The sequence below is a fragment of the Bufo bufo genome, chromosome 3 (genome assembly GCF_905171765.1).
Source record: "Bufo bufo chromosome 3, aBufBuf1.1, whole genome shotgun sequence".
NCBI lineage: Eukaryota > Metazoa > Chordata > Amphibia > Anura > Bufonidae > Bufo > Bufo bufo.
In genome coordinates, this window is record NC_053391.1 from 618,683,501 (window position 1) to 618,702,047 (window position 18,547).

Genomic DNA, 18,547 nt, shown 5'->3' on the forward strand with positions numbered 1-18,547 from the left:
GGAAGCAAGGAAGCTACTGAGCATGGTAGTCCACCTCTAAATACAGAAGATGGAGGACCAGAAGGATAAACCTTACAGTAATCCCTCATTTGCAATGCTCTATTCATTGCCTTGTAATACCTTTCACAGGTTTACCCCTTTAAGTATTGGCTTCTTCTTTTCATGTTCAAAGACAAATAAGAACAGTCTGACTCCACACAAACTGTATTATTTACAACCGAGGGCACCGAGTTCAAATACAATGAAGTGACCCCCAAAGTGGGCCATGCAGCCTGACCTGAACTCTACAGTACTACAGTTTTATCCCAGTGCCCCATTGTGTTTTACCGCATATCTAGACTACGGTTCATGGACTAAAAACAATAAGCTCTGTATTTTCGGTGAAAGTAGACTTACTTTCTGGACATAAAACTACACAAAATGCTGTCAAGCCAAAAATATTAAGGAGTAATATTCAATTTACTGATCCCCTGCCACTCCCATTCTGATACTTCCTGGCTCCACGCTCAATCTCTGCTCACCCGGCTCCAGTGATAATGTGTCTACATGACATGTGACCGCTACAGCCAATCACTGGCTGCACTAGTGACCTCAGGGGTATTGACATCTCCTGCTACATTCTGTGTTAGGCCTCATGCACACGAACGTATTTTGTTTCCGTGTCCGTTCCTTTTTTTTTTTTTGCGGATAGGACGTGGACCCATTCATTTCAATGGGTCCCCAAAAGAAAACGGACAGCACATCATGTGCTGTCCACATCTGTATGTCCATTCCGTGGCCCCGCACAAAAATATAGAGCATGTCCTATTCTTGTCCGTTTTGCGGACAAGGATAGGCATAGTTACAATGGATCCGCAAAAAAACAAATGCAACACGGCTGTCACATGGACGTCATCCGTATTTTTTGCAGATCCGCATTTTGCCGGACTGTAAAATAAATACAGTCGTGTGCATGTAGCCTTAGGCTGTTGCTGTAACACCAGGCCATCACAGGGCAAAGAGGTGGAGTGGTAGGGGATTGGTAAGATATAACTCCTGGTATTTTATAGCTAGACAACTCCTTTAAATGAGCACCTGGCATAGCAATAATTATAGTCACCCATCAGTTATAACACATACATCTAAGGTAAAGACCTCAAAGACATCTTGAATGATGTGTTCCAGGAACTGTTTGCCGAGCTTCTACTCTTCTAAGAGCCAGCAGACTTCCTTTCATGCACTAATTACCAGGCATAATTACAAAGGGGGAAACCCGGGGAGCTCCCTTCCCTATTCTTATCACAAAGAAAGTTGGTTTTGGAGTTTCTAAAGCGTTTTATAATTCTATATTCTGGTCAATTGATTACTTCCTGCTGAGCATCTATGGACAGGCTGCCATCCCTATTATAAAAGTGACGGTTCTTGCTGCTGTATCTTGAGGAAACCCTAACCAGGTTCAAGGAAATATTTCTGAAATCCTGCTCTAAGGCCTCAAGTAAATTAAACTTAGAAGAACGGCAAGACTGTGCATGACTAAGATGAATGATCCTTAAATGACCTATAACCCACTAATACTAGTTACTAACAAGTCAGAATGTGTAGTAAACTACAGCTACAGAAAGTCATTTCAGTTGTTCCAGTGTAAGGGTCCTATGACGCTGGTCAATGCCGGGCCAATGATGAACACTGATCAATGACGTACAGTTGGCGCTCTTTTACAGTATCTTCCACATGGCTCAATATCGGGTGATTGGCAGCACCTTTTAATGGCCAACTGTTGGGATCGAGTGTTTGCATTAACGTTCACTCCCGATAATTGACCCAATCCTCACAGTATAAAAGGACACTAATTCAGCACTAATACTAGATTAATCTCCTTACAATTTAATCAACAATCTAATGTGCGTGGGATCTTCCAACTGCCCCCCAACGGCAAATGTTGGGGGAAATGATAATTGTTCTGCTTGGAGATGCTGTCAGAAGTATCCGGCAGCTGCTTATCAACCGTTTCCAGTTGAATATACCCACACACAGAGCCAATCGCCCATGGTTATGGGAAGTTTGGGGAGAATAACTACTGGCTGATGAAGCCTTCACCAGACAACTATTTTATAGATATGGCCCATTTTAAGTAGACTAACTGTATAAACTGTTTAATAAGATCAGATGGATGAACTGAACAGTGAAAAATATTCACTGAAACTTTAAAAAAAAATGTGTATGTATAATGTCCATTTGCCTTTCCATAGAGAGCCCATCACTAGTAGTTCCAGCCATTTAGGGTGCAGGACAATACATGATTACTGTCTTAGACCTGAACGGTGTACTTCATTATCCAGACAGCAAGGTTTGGTTTCTGTGGTGGAGAACTGGCTTGAAGGTTGGAAATGGAATCAGGAACATGGCAGTGCGGTTGTGTAACATGAGGGAACTTGACAACATTTTACCATGCCAGCTCATAACAAAGTAGACTACAGCCCAGGCTGCACCATGTCAGCCCAGGAAAACCAAAACGCTGTCAAACAACCAAAAAAAGCCCCAAATTCTGTTGACTACAAATATTATGAATAATTAACTTTTGCTCAGTACTGTCTTCATACACTACGTAGTTTGCACGTACTGTAGCCTTAACAGACTATAATAAGTACCTTTTATACAGTGCTAAGTGACATTTAGAAAAGTCAACTGGCAGATCTAAATGTGACACAGAATTGGCACCCTTCCGTGGTTGGCTTCATACCTTTAAATGGCCTTTTCATTAATGTATTTCTTCCAAATTGAGTTGTGCAGCTAAAGATACACGAAGACGCCATCTCTAGAAAGCATCAGGGGGTCTTTGATGTTTCACATATCTGAGAGACTAAAAGAGCAACTGCTAGCACACAGAGCTTGTAATAAAGATTAAAGAAAGATCTGCTAAGTTCTACCACCATGTCACTGCAAATTTGATCAAACAATCTATGTTATCTTAGCAACATAAATTCCAGAATGGAAGCGACATTCAGAAAGGAGAGGACAGTATCGCCAACTACCTACTTCGGTCCTCAAGGACTCCCCACAGCTCATGTTTTCTGGATTTCTTTGGTATTCGGCGCAGAATTAGCCATGCCCCTTTCCAATGAATCCACAATCCCTTTTTGCTAAGCCCCACCTCTTGTCGAAAGAGACTTACAATGTTTCTAAAAGGGTTAATAAATGTGGTGCAAGTCATGTACGCCACTTTTTTGGTGCAAATAACAGAAGAATTCTGGCACATTTTCAATAGTAAATCTGCCGCATTGTGTTCTATCAGAGGTATTCAAGAGGTATTCATTGAGAAGATTTTATACCATATACCTCAAGTAGAAGGCCTCGACATATGCCACTGTAGAAGGACACAGTGGAATACACTTACCATTGACTGCCATTTAGAAAAAACTTATACCAAGAGATATATGTAATTTTTTTGCCACCTTCTGTATAGAATATCACAGCATGATAGAGGCCAAAGGGACCCTTTGACCTCTGTAGGCTCTATGGTTATTCTTAACGTAACCGCTAGGAGCCTTTCCTGATGTATACAAAGGGCTCTGACGCAATGTGCACTGAGCTTTAGTTTGATGCCTTAATTCAAAAGCTTTGCTTGAACACACTACCATATTTTCAATGCCATCACTTAGTATTTGCTGGGTTGATATTACCTTTTCCTGCTTAAAGCAAAAAGTGAAATTGCACCCCCGGCCACATTACAGAAGGGAAAGAGTAGGGAATTACTGTTACACCTGCCAAAATGCCACCCAACCGGCTATCAAGGAAGGGTGCTCTGTGAGACAAAGTTCTAACCCCATGGTTGGTGCGCCCCTGAAAGTAGTAACCAGCATGGTATTTTATGGTATGGTTTCTACAGCACCCATTCATGCCTCCAGTCTTCTCTGTGATCATATACTTGCCACTTGATGTGATGGACAACCTTGTTTTCAAAACCCATTTAGTTATCGGGGCTATCTCTGATGATAGAGTGACCATGTCTCATGCACTGGAAATTATGTCATCTCATCTATTCATGGTTCATTATTTTAGACATTATATAATAAGTAATGATGAACTAAACGTACCTGTCCGTCTGTGCCAATGGTGCCACCACATTCAGTAAGGAGCTCCGACATGTCATAGTAGCTGGTAAAGTCCCACAAGCAGGCCTCTAGGTTAAGATTTCTGTAGAAGCGTAAAGCATTAGACCCTCTCAGCTGTGTATTATATTGGTAGGGAGAGGTCTCCCCTATGACATTGGGATTCTTGGTGGCATCAGTCAAGAACCCGTAACGAGTTCTCACTTCATTATAATCCAGAAGATTCGAGCACTTGTGGTTTCCTGCCCGTGTACCATCAGGGCTCAGTGTGAGCTCAAAGTTAGAAAGCTCCCTAGTGGATATCACTGGAAGCATGCCTGAAATAGAGAAAAACGTTGAATGTGAGTGCCACTATACAGTATGATAAGCCCTTCTAAGTTAGTAGGAATACTCTAGGGGAGGGTATATAGTTATGAAATAGGTGACATTAACCTGCCAGCCATGTAAAAATAAGAATTTATATGATATTGGTTCATCCATTTATGTATCAGAAATCGACATCATTTCCCAATAATCTGACAAGTTTCATAAGCAGAAAAGCAGAAAAGCCTTGCTCCGTTCATGCAATCCCTACAGTACTAGTGATGACTTTCCAACAACCAATATCAAGTACCGTATATTCTACAAAATTAACTCACCATCAATATGAGGCATAGTAATAGTTACTTTAATAAGATTTGGATGATCGGGATCATCCGACCCCGTGTATCGCATCTTAGCAGAGAACGGTTCAGCTCCGACCACTCCCGGCACTCGAGGTTGGCAGAGACCTACAATGAGAAATACATGTACGGTAACTATTTACTGTACTAACATTGTTAATCAAAAACGGTCATAAATGTGTTCCAAATGGGGCCATAATGAGCAACGATCATTGAAAATACACTTGTCCCCATGCACTTTACATTTTGTTGACAGCACATCACCTGTCTACTCGGCGAGGCGTGCTGCTGACAATGAGGATTTTTCTGCTTGCATAAAACATTAGATCAGCCAACATTTGCTGATTGCTGCCTTGTTTACAATGTGCAACGATCAGGAATAAGTGCATTTGTCCAATCTTCTGAAGTGGGCACTGCGGGCAGTACGAGAAAACGACTGAAAATTATTGTGTTTCCCACTAGATGGGAATCAGGTTCACTTTTAGAAGTAAAAATGAAAAAAAGTCTCTGACTGAATGCAGTGGAGAACACCAATATATTTTTACAACATGACCGCCTTTCAGTAAGGACATCAAAACTGTGTTATTAAAATAATACAAACTGGTGTCCCCTACTTACTGATTCACGGTCACTGCATTCCCCATGCACAAGCTTGGCCATCTCTATTACGATCTATAGCAGTTACGGCAGGAGCCGAGCAATCAATGAGTTCTCCCGACAGGTGACAGTCCCTTCCAGAGGTGGAACTTGCACCAGTCCGCCGCTTATGACATATCCAATGAATATGCTATTAATACCTAAGATGGAAGTACTCATTTAACCACCTCAGCCCCTATAGCTTAAACACCCTTAAAGACCAGGCCACTTTTTACACTTCTGACCTACACTACTTTCACCGTTTATTGCTCGGTCATGCAACTTACCACCCAAATAAATTTTACCTCCTTTTCTTCTCACTAATAGAGCTTTCATTTGGTGGTATTTCATTGCTGCTGGCATTTTTACTTTTTTTGTTTTGTTTTGCAAAAAAATGACATTTTTCACTTTCAGTTGTAAAATTTTGCAAAAAAAACTACATCCATATATAGATTTTGCTCTGAATTTATTGTTCTACATGTCTTTGATAAAAAAAAAATGTTTGGGTAAAAAAAAAATGGTTTGGGTAAAAGTTATAGCGTTTACAAACTATGGTACAAAAATGTGAATTTCCGCTTTTTGAAGCAGCTCTGACTTTCTGAGCACCTGTCATGTTTCCTGAGGTTCTACAATGGCCAGACAGTACAAACACCCCACCCCGATTTTGGAAAGTAGACACCCTAAGGTATTCGCTGATGGGCATAGTGAGTTCATAGAACTTTTTTTTCTTACAAAGTCTCATATTCCACTAACTTGTGACAAAAAATAAAAACTTCTATGAACTCACTATGGCCATCAGCGAATACCTTGGGGTGTCTTCTTTCCAAAGTGGGGTAACTTGTGGGGTAGTTATACTGCCCTGGCATTCTAGGGGCCCAAATGTGTGGTAAGTAGTTTGAAATCAAAATGTGTAAAAAATGACTGGTGAAATCCGAAAGGTGCTCTTTGGAATGTGGGCCCCTTTGCCCACCTAGGCTGCAAAAAAGTGCCACACATGTGGTATCGCCGTACTCAGGAGAAGTTGGGGAATGTGTTTTGGGGTGTCATTTTACATATACCCATGCTGGGTGAGATAAATATCTTGGTCAAATGCCAACTTTGTAAAAAAAAAATGGGAAAAGTTGTCTTTTGTCAAGATATTTCTCTCACCCAGCATGGGTATATGTAAAATGACACCCCAAAACACATTGCCCAACTTCTCCTGAGTACGGAGATACCACATGTGTGACACTTTTTTGCAGCCTAGGTGGGCAAAGGGGCCCATATTCCAAAGAGCACCTTTCAGATTTCACCGGTCATTTTTTACACATTTTGATTTCAAACTTCTTACCACACATTTGGGCCCCTAGAATGCCAGGGCAGTATAACTACCCCACAAGTGACCCCATTTTGGAAAGAAGACACCCCCAGGTATTTCGTGATGGGCATAGTGAGTTCATGGAAGTTTTTATTTTTTGTCACAAGTTAGTAATAAATCATCATTTTCCGCTAACTTGTGACAAAAAATATAAAATTCTAGGAACTCGCCATGCCCCTCACGGAATACCTTGGGTGTCTTCTTTCCAAAATGGGGTCACTTGTGGGGTAGTTATACTGCCCTGGCATTTTCCAGGGGCCCTAATGTGTGGTAAGTAGGTAAATGACCTGTGAAATCCTAAAGGTGCTCTTTGGAATGTGGGCCCCTTTGCCCACCTAGGCTGCAAAAAAGTGTCACACATGTGGTATCGCCGTATTCAGAAGAAGTTGGGGAATGTGTTTTGGGGTGTCTTTTTACATATACTCGTGCTGGGTGAGAGAAATATCTCGGCAAAAGACAACTTTTCCCATGTTTTTTATACAAAGTTGGCATTTGACCAAGATATTTATCTCACCCAGCATGGGTATATGTAAAATGACACCCCAAAACACATTCCCCAACTTCTCCTGAGTACGGCGATACCAGATGTGTGACACTTTTTTGCAGCCTAGATGCGCAAAGGGGCCCACATTCCTTTTATGAGGGCATTTTTAGACATTTGGATCCCAGACTTCTTCTCACGCTTTAGGGCCCCTAAAATGCCAGGGCAGTATAAATACCCCACATGTGACCCCATTTTGGAAAGAAGACACCCTTAGGTATTCAATGAGGGGCATGGCGAGTTCATAGAATTTATTTTTTTTTGGCACAAGTTAGCGGAAATTGATTTTATTAATTTTTTTCTCACAAAGTCTCCCTTTCCGCTAACTTGGGACAAAAATTTCAATCTTTCATGGACTCAATATGCCCCTCACGGAATACCTGGGGGTGTCTTCTTTCCAAAATGGGGTCACATGTGGGGTATTTATACTGCCCTGGCATTCTAGGGGCCCTAAAGCGTGAGAAGAAGTCTGGAATATAAATGTCTAAAATTTTTTACGCATTTGGATTCCGTGAGGGGTATGGTGAGTTCATGTGAGATTAAATTTTTTGACACAAGTTAGTGGAATATGAGACTTTGTAAGAAAAAAAAAATAATTTCCGCTAACTTGGGCCAAAAAAATGTCTGAATGGAGCCTTACAGAGGGGTGATCAATGACAGGGGGGTGATCAGGGAGTCTATATGGGGTGATCACCCCCCTGTCATTGATCACCCCCCTATAAGGCTCCATTCAGATGTCCGTATGTGTTTTGCGGATCCGATCCATGTATCCGTGGATCCGTAAAAATCATACGGACATCTGAATGCAGCCTGACAGGGGGGGTGATCAATGACAGGGGGGGTGATCAATGACAGGGGGGTGATCAGGGAGTCTATATGGGGTGATCACCCCCCTGTCATTGATCACCCCCCTATAAGGCTCCATTCAGATGTCCGTATGTGTTTTGCGGATCCGATCCATGTATCCGTGGATCCGTAAAAATCATACGGACATCTGAATGCAGCCTGACAGGGGGGATAATCAATGACAGGGGGGGTGATCAATGACAGGGGGTGATCAGGGAGTCTATATGGGGTGATCACCCCCCCTGGAAGGCTCCAGGGAGACGCCTGTATGTGTCTTGCGGATCCGATCCATCTATCAGTGGATCCGTAAAAATCATGCGGACGTCTGAATGGAGCTTTACAGGGGGGTGATCAATGACAGGGGGGTAATCAATGACAGGGGGGTGATCAGGGAGTCTATATGGGGTGATCACCACAGTCATTGATCACGCCCCTGTAAGGCTCCATTCAGACGTCCGTATGCGTTTTGCGGATCCGATCTATCTATCAGTGGATCCGTAAAAATCATGCGGACATCTGAATGGAGCTTTACAGGGGGGTGATCAATGACAGGGGGGTGATCAGGGAGTCTATATGGGGTGATCAGGGGCTAATAAGGGGTTAATAAGTGACAGGGGGGGGGTGTAGTGTAGTGTGGTGCTTGGTGCTACATATTGCTGAGCTGCCTGTGTCCTCTGGTGGTCGATCCAAACAAAAGGGACCACCAGAGGACCAGGTAGCAGGTATATTAGACGCTGTTATCAAAACAGCGTCTAATATACCTGTTAGGGGTTAAAAAAAATCACATCTCCAGCCTGCCAGCGAACGATCGCCGCTGGCAGGCTGGAGATCCACTCGCTTACCTTCCGATCCTGTGAACGCGCGCGCCTGTGTGCGCGCGTTCACAGGAAATCTCGCGTCTCGCGAGAGGACGCACCGGCGCGTCCACCCAGAAGAGCAGGGCCACCGCAAAGACGCAATCCTGCGTACGGCGGTCCTGAGGAGGTTAAAGGGGTTGTCTCACTTCAGCAAATGGCATTCATCATGTCGAGAAAGTTAATACAAGGCCCTTACTTATGTATTATGATTGTCCATATTGCCTCCTTTGCTTGGTAGATTAATTTTTCCGCCACATTATACACTGCTCGTTTCCTCAGTTACAACCATCCTGTAATCCTGAAGAAGTAGTCGTGCTTGCACGATATAGGAAAAAGTGCCGGCCTCATTGCACATAGTCCAGTACTCTTTTCTATAGTGTGAAAGCACGGCCAGTATGGAAACGAGCAGTGTATAATGTGATGGAAAAATGAATTTAGCCAGCGAAGAGGAAAAATGGACAATCGCAATACATTAGTAAGTGACTTGTATTAACTTTCTCTACATGATAAATCCCATTTGCTAAAGTGAGACAACCCACTTAAAGCTAGATGGCTTCCCAGTTAGTGTTAAATTCAACTTACTGTATGTTTGACGTGATAGTGTTGTCACTATCTGGGATTTGAAGTGTCCCCTAGTATCCAAAATGATTTCTCCCTCAACATTTTTAAGATGTCACCCTGGACACAAATTACAATATTTAATGGGACAGTCCATCCCTCCAAAGCTCGACCAGACTAAGAGCTTGCTGTTCTAGGGATCTCTTGTCTGCCACTTCTATACCACAACTCTGTTTGCTGAGCCTTCAATCCCTATGGTACTGTCATCAGCTTCTCAAGGGTTTGTATCAGAAATCCTTTAGCAAAGAGCGTTCTTCTATACAATTTCAAGACTGGCTCATGGAAATGCCCTTGGGAGCAATGGCCTGGCAAGACTACACACGAGAAGTGGTCTAAAAAGGGTCCAAGGGATCTCCAGAAGAGTAACCCTTTGGTCTGCCATACTTTGGGTGTGTGGTAAGCGTCATAAGTAAGACTTTAGTCTGTGGTGAGAAATGATAAATTACACGAGTGTGTAATAAAATTAGCCTTTGCATAGTTACTTCCGCTGTAATGGAAAAAATATTTACTGTAGACAGGAGCAGAAGCTGATAGTAATATAATAATTATCTTCTGGGTATATGGTTGTCTTGTAGCTAAAAATCAGTCCATGCCATAAACCATGAATGCTCACCTTCTTCTGTGCTTATGGTTATAATAGGACTCATAAGTTCCAGACCTTCCTGTCCATCTGAGTTTACAGCACGTGCCGCACACTGCACCCGCGAACCCGCATGGAAGTATATTGAATCCAGGGTGATCATTTTTGAAGACGTAAAGAATGTGTCAAAATCAACCTCCCTCATAGGACTGGTGACTCCATCCTGGCCCTTGGGGGCACTGACCAGCCAACGGTAACGGGTTAATGTGTCGTTGATGTGTTCACTGATACATATTGATCCAGTTTTGTCATAATCTGAATATTTAGGGTTACAAGCCTGGAAAGATGGAACATGATTAAAAAAATAAGAAAAGGAAAAATTACGAAATCGCAAGACTACAATGAAAGCAATGTCCATGAAGCACAAATGACACAGTCTACATAAATGTGCCCACTTGATGAATTATTTGCTAGGTGATAAGGCCACAAGATCCCTTTACATGGGCTAATTATCAGGAATGAACATTCACCTGTTCCCAATAATCGCCTGCACAGTGGGCCATGTAACGGGGCCTTTACACATAGGAATACTTCCTGTACTATCTTTCAATATATCTTTATTGAGAATTTTTTCATAAATCCAAAAAATACAGTGATCAGAGGGATCGTACATATCACCCGTGCAACGGGTTATATTATATTACATTAATATGCGTTGTTCGCATGTATCAGGTGGAATCATGTACTCCAAAGATTACATCTGTACAATAGGTTGGTATAGCGTCAGTACAATCCAATGACCATATCTTACAGAAAAAACATGGAGAAATGAACGGAGAAACGAGAAAAGAAATAAAGAAAAGGCAGAGAGGCAGACTCTGTGTAGAATATCGAGGCTTCCGAATGTACATCAAAAGCATAAATTAATGCAAGCAAGTATTGACTATGTAAATACCCTTTATGTTTGTAGGTTGTTAGAGACAATCTATTGATCACTGGAGTTACCACTCCACTGTGCCCACTCCCTTTCAAATTTGCGTACCGCAAAGTTTTTGTGTGCTAACATTTTTTCAAAAGACCTAGTAGTGTCCACTGAGTTGATGATTTCCTGTATGGTCGGAATTGTTGAACTTTTCCAGTTCCTAGTTATAGCCAATTTTGTGGCTAGGAATAAGTGCATGGCAATGGTCCTAAAATCATATGGGATCTCTGTAATGTTAATAAAGAGCAAGGCCAAAGCCGGGTCACTTTTTAGCTCACGGCCCGTTACCTTTGACACTAGCTGGAAGATGCCAGCCCATAAATCTTTTAACAAAGAACAGCTCCATAATATGTGTATAAGGGACCCTTTGCCCCCACATCCCCTCCAGCACAGCGGCTCCAAGCCAGGATAAATGCGGCTCAATTTCAGAGGGGTAAAGTACCATCTGAGTAGAGTTTTCGAGTATGCTTTAAGGTGAGATACACATTTCAGTCGTTTAGTTGCATATGTGATAGCTGTGGACCACTGCGCTGGGGGGATGCTACGGCCAAGATCCTGTTCCCATGAGATAATGGGTGTGGTTTTTACAAAGGAGTTTTTCTTGCCTAAGAATGTATATAGAGGGCGGATTCCCTTCCACTTGGGTTGTGTCAAGTTCCATTGGCACAGGAGTTCCGCATGTGAATGAACCAATAGCGTAGGATTTGTGGCTAAGAGGTGGCGAACTCTCAAATACTTATAAAAGTCATTTTTGTGTATTTTGAACCTTTTTTGCAAATTTTCAAAGGAGTCAAGATCCTTCAAATTGAGCAAATCCGCCACCGTTACTATTCCCTCCTTTTTCCATCCCTCTAGAGAGAGATCAGGGATAAGGTATTGCAACACCTCTATTGGAGTGATTTTTGCTATGGAAACAGTTGTTCTACGATCACCGCCATGGTATCTTTTCCAGGCTTTCAAAGAAGTAGAGAGTAAATACGGGAGGGAATGTGGTGATAGTTCCTTGAAAAGAGAGGCTAACACTTCCTGTACTATCAGAGAGCCAACACAGTTTGTATAGGTATGGAAGGTATATTCCTGCCTGAAGGATTTATCACCTATCCACTGGATAAGTGATAAATGTTAGATTGGTGGGGTCCCGACTACTAGGATCCCTACCTAGAGGCTTCTGGCTTCTGGCTTTCAAATCTATTGGACTGAATCTCTACTGCAAATAGGCACAGTTGGCAGAGAAGAGGTATTCATGTCATGCACAAAACTCACCGTGATGCAAGCAACTGGGTAACCAGCAATGGGATTAGGGTTCTCCTTAGCTCTTGAAGTGTCATCATATATAAAAAGTGAGATAACTTGAGGAACCGAGGGGAATGTCACATCAGCCATACTGTTCATTTCTTCGATATACACTATGGCTTTGGTCATCTACAAAATAGAGGATCTTGTTAGGAAAGCTGTAGAAACGGTGATCCCGCAACATCAAAGCCTTCTTCGGGTATTTAGTTGAGGAGGACTGACAACTATGAAATCTATTGTCTATGACACGCCTGGCCACGCTCAGACTGGCCCACCAGATCCTCTGGCGGGCCAAGGCTCTGGCACAACCATAAATTCCTAAGATCCAGCAGAGGATACCACCATTTGAAGCTGCCGTTGGAGACAATCACTTGCCCCTCAGGTCTATTTCTAATGGGTTGAATCACAAATAACCTATTGCATAAAGTTTGAGTTGAGTTACCTTATGTAAAACAAAATGTAAAACAAAAAATCTCTTTCCTATTAATTATAAAAAAATATAAATTTTTATTGCAACATCCAAAATAATAAAATATCATGTTGGTTATCTTGCATAGTGAATAGCATAAAAAAATTGCCTAAGCCAGAATTGGCTCACCTTGCCTACCCTTCGCCCAAAAAAAAAAAAATGGAATAAATAAAAAATTATATGTGCAACAAAATGATAGCAATAAATACTGCACTTGCTCATTCTGCAAAAAAATGAGCCTTCAAACAGAAGGAAAAATCAAAAAAGACATGGGTGTATGAACTTGGCGACACAAAGCAAAATGGAAAAATCTAAAAATGTATGGTTCTTGGAAGATGGGAAGGAAAACACAAAAATGCTGCCTGTTGTTGACAAAATTAGCTTAGCCCTGAAGGGTTACGATTAGTATGATTTTGTGCACATTTAACCATGGGCCACCCGTGATGTATGCACTGACTCACACTGTATCTCTACAGAGCGGTTCTTCTCTATGGATTTTTTTTTTAAAACAAAATATATCAATCACTTGCTAGATCACACACCATAAACAAGCAAGAGTCCAAAGTCAGCTGAGGTCTTAGATACGTTCTGTGTTACCTGGATTTCTGCAACCATGTTCTCATCAGGCTTCAGGTGTATAGTAAAAGCTTCTCTCATTTCCCTAACTCCATCATACAAGACTTCGACCTCCACAATGTGCTGTGTTTCACCTTCTTTAAATTCAATCTCTAAAAAGGTCCAAAAATAAAGTTTTTATGAAGAATGTGAGTGCATTCATCACATAAAGCCCCTGTCACAACTGAATAACATTAGCATCTGTAACATTTCACTAATGATCTCTATCGTGCTTGACTGTCCTCTGCTGCTAAAGGGGTCATCATACGAAAGTTGTTTCACCTTTCCATAGGATATGTAATACATTATGGATTGCAGGGGGAGGAAAGTCAGTCGGACCCTACACAATCCCAAGAATGAGCGTTGCTGGTGTCCCACATCTGAATGGAGCAGTACTGCTTAAGACGGTCCTCTGCTCCATTCACTGATGGAAAGATGTCTATATAAGCCCCATAACAGTGAATGGAGCAGTGGACTGACATGTGCACTACCACTCCATTCAGACAGGGGACTCAGGGACCCCTCATTGTCGAGGCTCCCAAGTATTAGACCCCCATCCTGGGATAAATAAAAAAAAAATGGTGGGGTCACCACTTTAAGAGAAATCAATTTAATTGTTACTTAGTTATATCTACATGTGGCCTAACCAAATCACATCTGATCAGAGGTTATTATAACTCCCATGGGGGTAGTCACCAACAACGTTTCTATATTTCTGAAAACAAATCAGATTTTCTGTCAAGAAAAGCTGTAATATTGGCTCTTTTGCTTGTCACCCAGTTGGGAACAGGAGGAAAACTCTTATTCACCATTTTTATTTTTTGTTACGCTGTATATTATGATATATGCTATATGGTTTTAAAGGCATTAATAAATATAGCAATCAAGTTCAGTCAGATCAATAGTTTTTAGTTTCCATCTTACAGAAGTTTTTTCCATAAATTTCTGATGGTGGGGGGAGGGGTCCCTATTCTTATTGGGAGAACAGAGGTTGCTAATGGGGGAGATTTACTAAGTTAAATAAGTTCCATTTCCATGGCCCCATTACTGAGAAAACAGCATTTTAATTTATATGCAAATTACCTAATTGGAGCACTGAGAGGCTGGCCAGAGCCCTTGGAGCACCAGTTTTTACACCCCTTTCAGCTTCAGTCTTTCCCCTCTTCCCCTGGATTGACAGGGTTAGTCTTCTATTGCCTGCTGCTCTCCTAACGCTGAGACTGGTATTCTCCAGTCTGTGCTGTATCTTCTAGTCTTGACGCTTGCTCAGTGTTTCTCCTGCTGCTCTCCAAGCAGCGCAGATTCAAACTGAGCAAGCGCTGAGACCTGCCATCTCGTGCCTGCACTATGTCTCCTGAGAACTGAAGATACAGCGCAGGTACGGGACGACAGAGGTCTTGGCACTTGCTTAGTTTGACTCTGTGCTGCTTGGAGTGCAGAAAAACTGAGCAAGCGCTGACAACAGGCGATACAGCGCAGGCTGGATAAGATCAGTCTCAGCTCTAGGAGAGTAGCAGCCACTAGAAGACTGCCCTGTCAATCCAGCGGAAGGAGGAAGGGACTGAAGCTGAAGGGGGTGTAACAAACTAGTGATTTGAGGGCTCTGGCCAGCCCCTCAGTGCTCCTTTTAGGTCATTTGCACATAAATAAAAATGTGGTTTTCTCAGTAATGGGGCCATGGAGTGTCATAATAAGTGTATCTTTTTTATCAGAATGATCAACCCTACCAGGCTGTATGTCTGGTTTAATGGGGTTGATCATGCTGACATATGCTCTTTAACTGAACTTCGATCACCATCAGTCAGAAACTGGCTTTAATTTACTAAACTAGAAGATGATTAAACACAAGTAATGATTAAAAAAACCTGCTCCAATATAATGACAAGTAAATATTGGGATATCCTACAAAGAAATCCTTTCCTTTCAGACCTGATTTCCCAAGGTCAACAGTCTATGTTTAGACAAGCTCCTGCAACAATGGGAGACTAGTTGTTAGAGAGGTCAGGCCGGGCTATGGTTTTCCAGGTAGCTTTTGTTAAAAATGACAAAAATCAAGAGCCTTGGAATATATTTTTCCGAAATGTAGTAAAATGTTATATTTATTACAGCTTTAATGTTTCAAATTTTTTTTTCAATGAAAATTACTCATGGTTTGCTCTTCAGCTACTAAATTGTTAAATGTTCTCCCTGTCCCCCTAAAAACGAAGTTGTTTCATTTCTTACAGTGGTTGTCAGAGCCCAGTTTCTGATAAATAACTCCAAATCTCCTGCATAACATTCTGATATCCTGTAGTCACCACTAGGGGGAGCTTACTGCACACTATTATTGAGTTAAAGGGCTTGTCCAGGATTTTAAAAAAAATAAAAAAAAATCAGACAATTTGATAAAATTGAAATTATAACCCTGCTGGTTATTTACTTACCTGCAATGATCATGCCATGTACATCCATATGACCGATGTAGCCATTGATTGACTGCATGTGTATGTATGGCACCCCCATTGTTGCAGTGAACAAAGTTCAGTGGAGGCAACCAGAGTGGCGGCACTGGAGAGGTGGGGATTTACAAGGGGAGTACTGGTTATTTTATTACCTTTCCTGATTTATGTTCATTTTTAAAAAATATCCTGGACAAGCCCTTCAAATGTCAAATAATTATTTCATTAGCTTAAATACTCCCCCTAGTGGTGGCTGTGGGCAGACATTATTTGAACATCTAACTTCCAGTGTATGCAGAGGATTTGGAGCCGTGTATCAGAAAAATGCAACTCCATTTACTGTAAGGTTATATTAAGAAAATAATCAGGATCGAATTCAGGACATGTGTTCAATCAATTATTATTATGAATAATATTAGTATTAGAGATGATAAAATTGTACATTAATAAATGAATCTAAATTATTATTCCAGTGCATATTATTATGGCGTGGCCTTGCGCGTCCCTATTGCCCCAGTGCACTGCCTTCCCTTCTTGTGTGCGTCTCGTTGCATTGAAGTCAATATGTTCGTCATAGACAAATACCAGCGCGTTGCTATGTGGGCGAGGTATTTAGATGGAGTGGTGTGTACCTTCTGACACAGGGTTATAATCTTCCCCTGAGGTAGCAGAGCCATCCTTTGTATGCACACGCACAATGGAGACCTTTGATGTGTCTCCCTGACGAACAACTGGAATTTTTACTACCACGATTTGTCCGGGTTCCTTCGGTTCGCTCACACTAAACTTGGTGTCACCAAACTTTATTATTGCCTCTGAAAAAAATAAAAAGGTTTACAAGTCAAGTTTACTAGGTAGCGACTCTTAGCGATAGTTGAAAGCCTCTTTGTATTCTTTTCTTACTGTCTGCATCATCCTTAATCTTTATTAAGGTCTCATTGAGTTCTCCTATGGAGGCTCCAAAAGGAGATTCACTTCTGGGAGTTCCAAGGACAAGTCGCAGCTCCTCCTCTTCTTCATGGATGGTATCGTCCATCAGCGTCACAACGCAAGGACGTTCTGTCTCACCTTTAAAATCAATAAGAAATGTTGTCTATAGCAATGGATGAAAACCTACAGAGATTGCTATGGTAAACCTTCTCTTTTAGTTATATTCTGACATGTCATTGAGGGGTCTGTGCGTTTGGGTCAATCACTAGAAAAAAGGGCTATTGTTACTGAACGCCATCTCTGAGCTATGGTAACGCTTCCATTAAAATCAGTGAACTGCAGAGTGCATATAGATCTGGGTTGAAAAGCTACTACATAAAAATGACAAAAAACAACAACAAAAAACTGAAAAGAAACTTGAAGGGGTTGTCCAGGATTAGAAAAACATGTTTGCTCCACACCTGTCTATGGGTTGTTTCTGGCGTGGCAGCTCAGCTTCACTGAAGTAAAAAAAAACAGTTTTTCTAATTCCATAAAAACCCTTTAAGTTGTTGACTTGTTATGTCTGCTTGTTTCAAAAATGGCAATTAACTTTTCCTTAAAGGGCATCTGTCAGCAGATTTGTACCTATGACACTGGCTGACCTGTTCGATGTGCGCTTGGCAGCTGAAGGCGTCTGTGTTGGTCCCATGTTCATATGTTCCCGCATTGCTGAGAAAGGTGATGTTCTTATATACGGAAATGAGCCTCTAGGAGCAACGGGGGCGTTGCCATTACACCTAAAGGCTCCAGTTTCTCAGTAGATGCCGCACCCTCTCCACTTTGATTGACAGGACCAGGCAGTCATTACACCTGGCCTTGTAAATCAAAGTTCAGAAAGAGCGGAGCCTCTAGGTGTAATGACAACGCCCCCGTTGCTCCTAGAGGCTCATTTGCATATATTAAAACATCACTTTTCTCAGCAATACGGACACATATGAACATGGGACCAACACAGACGCCTTCAGCTGCCAAGCGCACATGTAACAGGTCTGCCAGTGTCATGGGTGCAAAACTGTTGACAGATGCCCTTTAAAGGCGTTCTCCAGTTTTATAATGATTTTTTTGTCTGTTCAGAGTACCCCACGCTGCATGCTTTTACCTTATTTACCTATCTTGTCTGTCCTTGTCTTCCCCTTTGGTCATTAGCTTCCTGCTGGGTTTTCTAACTAAAACGCACATGCTTTCCTCTGTAATGTTTCTCAGGGCTTGCTCCACCTGCCATACTGTTCTTTATACAGTAGTCACACTCCCTACACTCCCTACAGAGCAAGACCTGTGAGACATTTTAGAGCAAAGCATGCTGGTTCTGGTTAGAAAGCTGCAGCAAGCTGATGAAAACAGGAAGTTCTGCATGTAAACATCCTGCCAGGAAGCAGTGAAGCTGTGAACACATGAAAAACAGGCATATAGGGCAAAAATAGACAGTGTTTGGGGTACTCTGGGCAGGTAAAAAACATTATAAAACCAGAGAACCCCTTTAAGTATTACATATGTCTGCCATTACAGCTCTAATAGAGATTGCACTCATCTTTCCAAGATCCCTGAATGTCTCAGACACAGCTATAACTAAGAATAGTGTTCTAAGCTATAGGG

The 18,547-nt window shown here is 41.9% G+C and overlaps 1 protein-coding gene across 1 annotated transcript in view; it reads right to left on the minus strand.

Moving 5' to 3' along the window:
- Nucleotides 1-18,547, minus strand: part of FREM2 (FRAS1 related extracellular matrix 2) — a 216,893-nt gene that overhangs the window by 29,117 nt on the left and 169,229 nt on the right. The window contains exons 10-16 of the mRNA XM_040426093.1: nt 16,886-17,050; nt 16,615-16,797; nt 13,527-13,657; nt 12,431-12,589; nt 10,219-10,522; nt 4,727-4,858; nt 4,074-4,405 (exon numbers count right to left, since the gene is read on the minus strand). Of these exons, the coding sequence (XP_040282027.1) occupies nt 4,074-4,405; nt 4,727-4,858; nt 10,219-10,522; nt 12,431-12,589; nt 13,527-13,657; nt 16,615-16,797; nt 16,886-17,050 (1,406 nt within the window). The remainder of the gene's footprint in view (nt 1-4,073; nt 4,406-4,726; nt 4,859-10,218; nt 10,523-12,430; nt 12,590-13,526; nt 13,658-16,614; nt 16,798-16,885; nt 17,051-18,547) is intronic.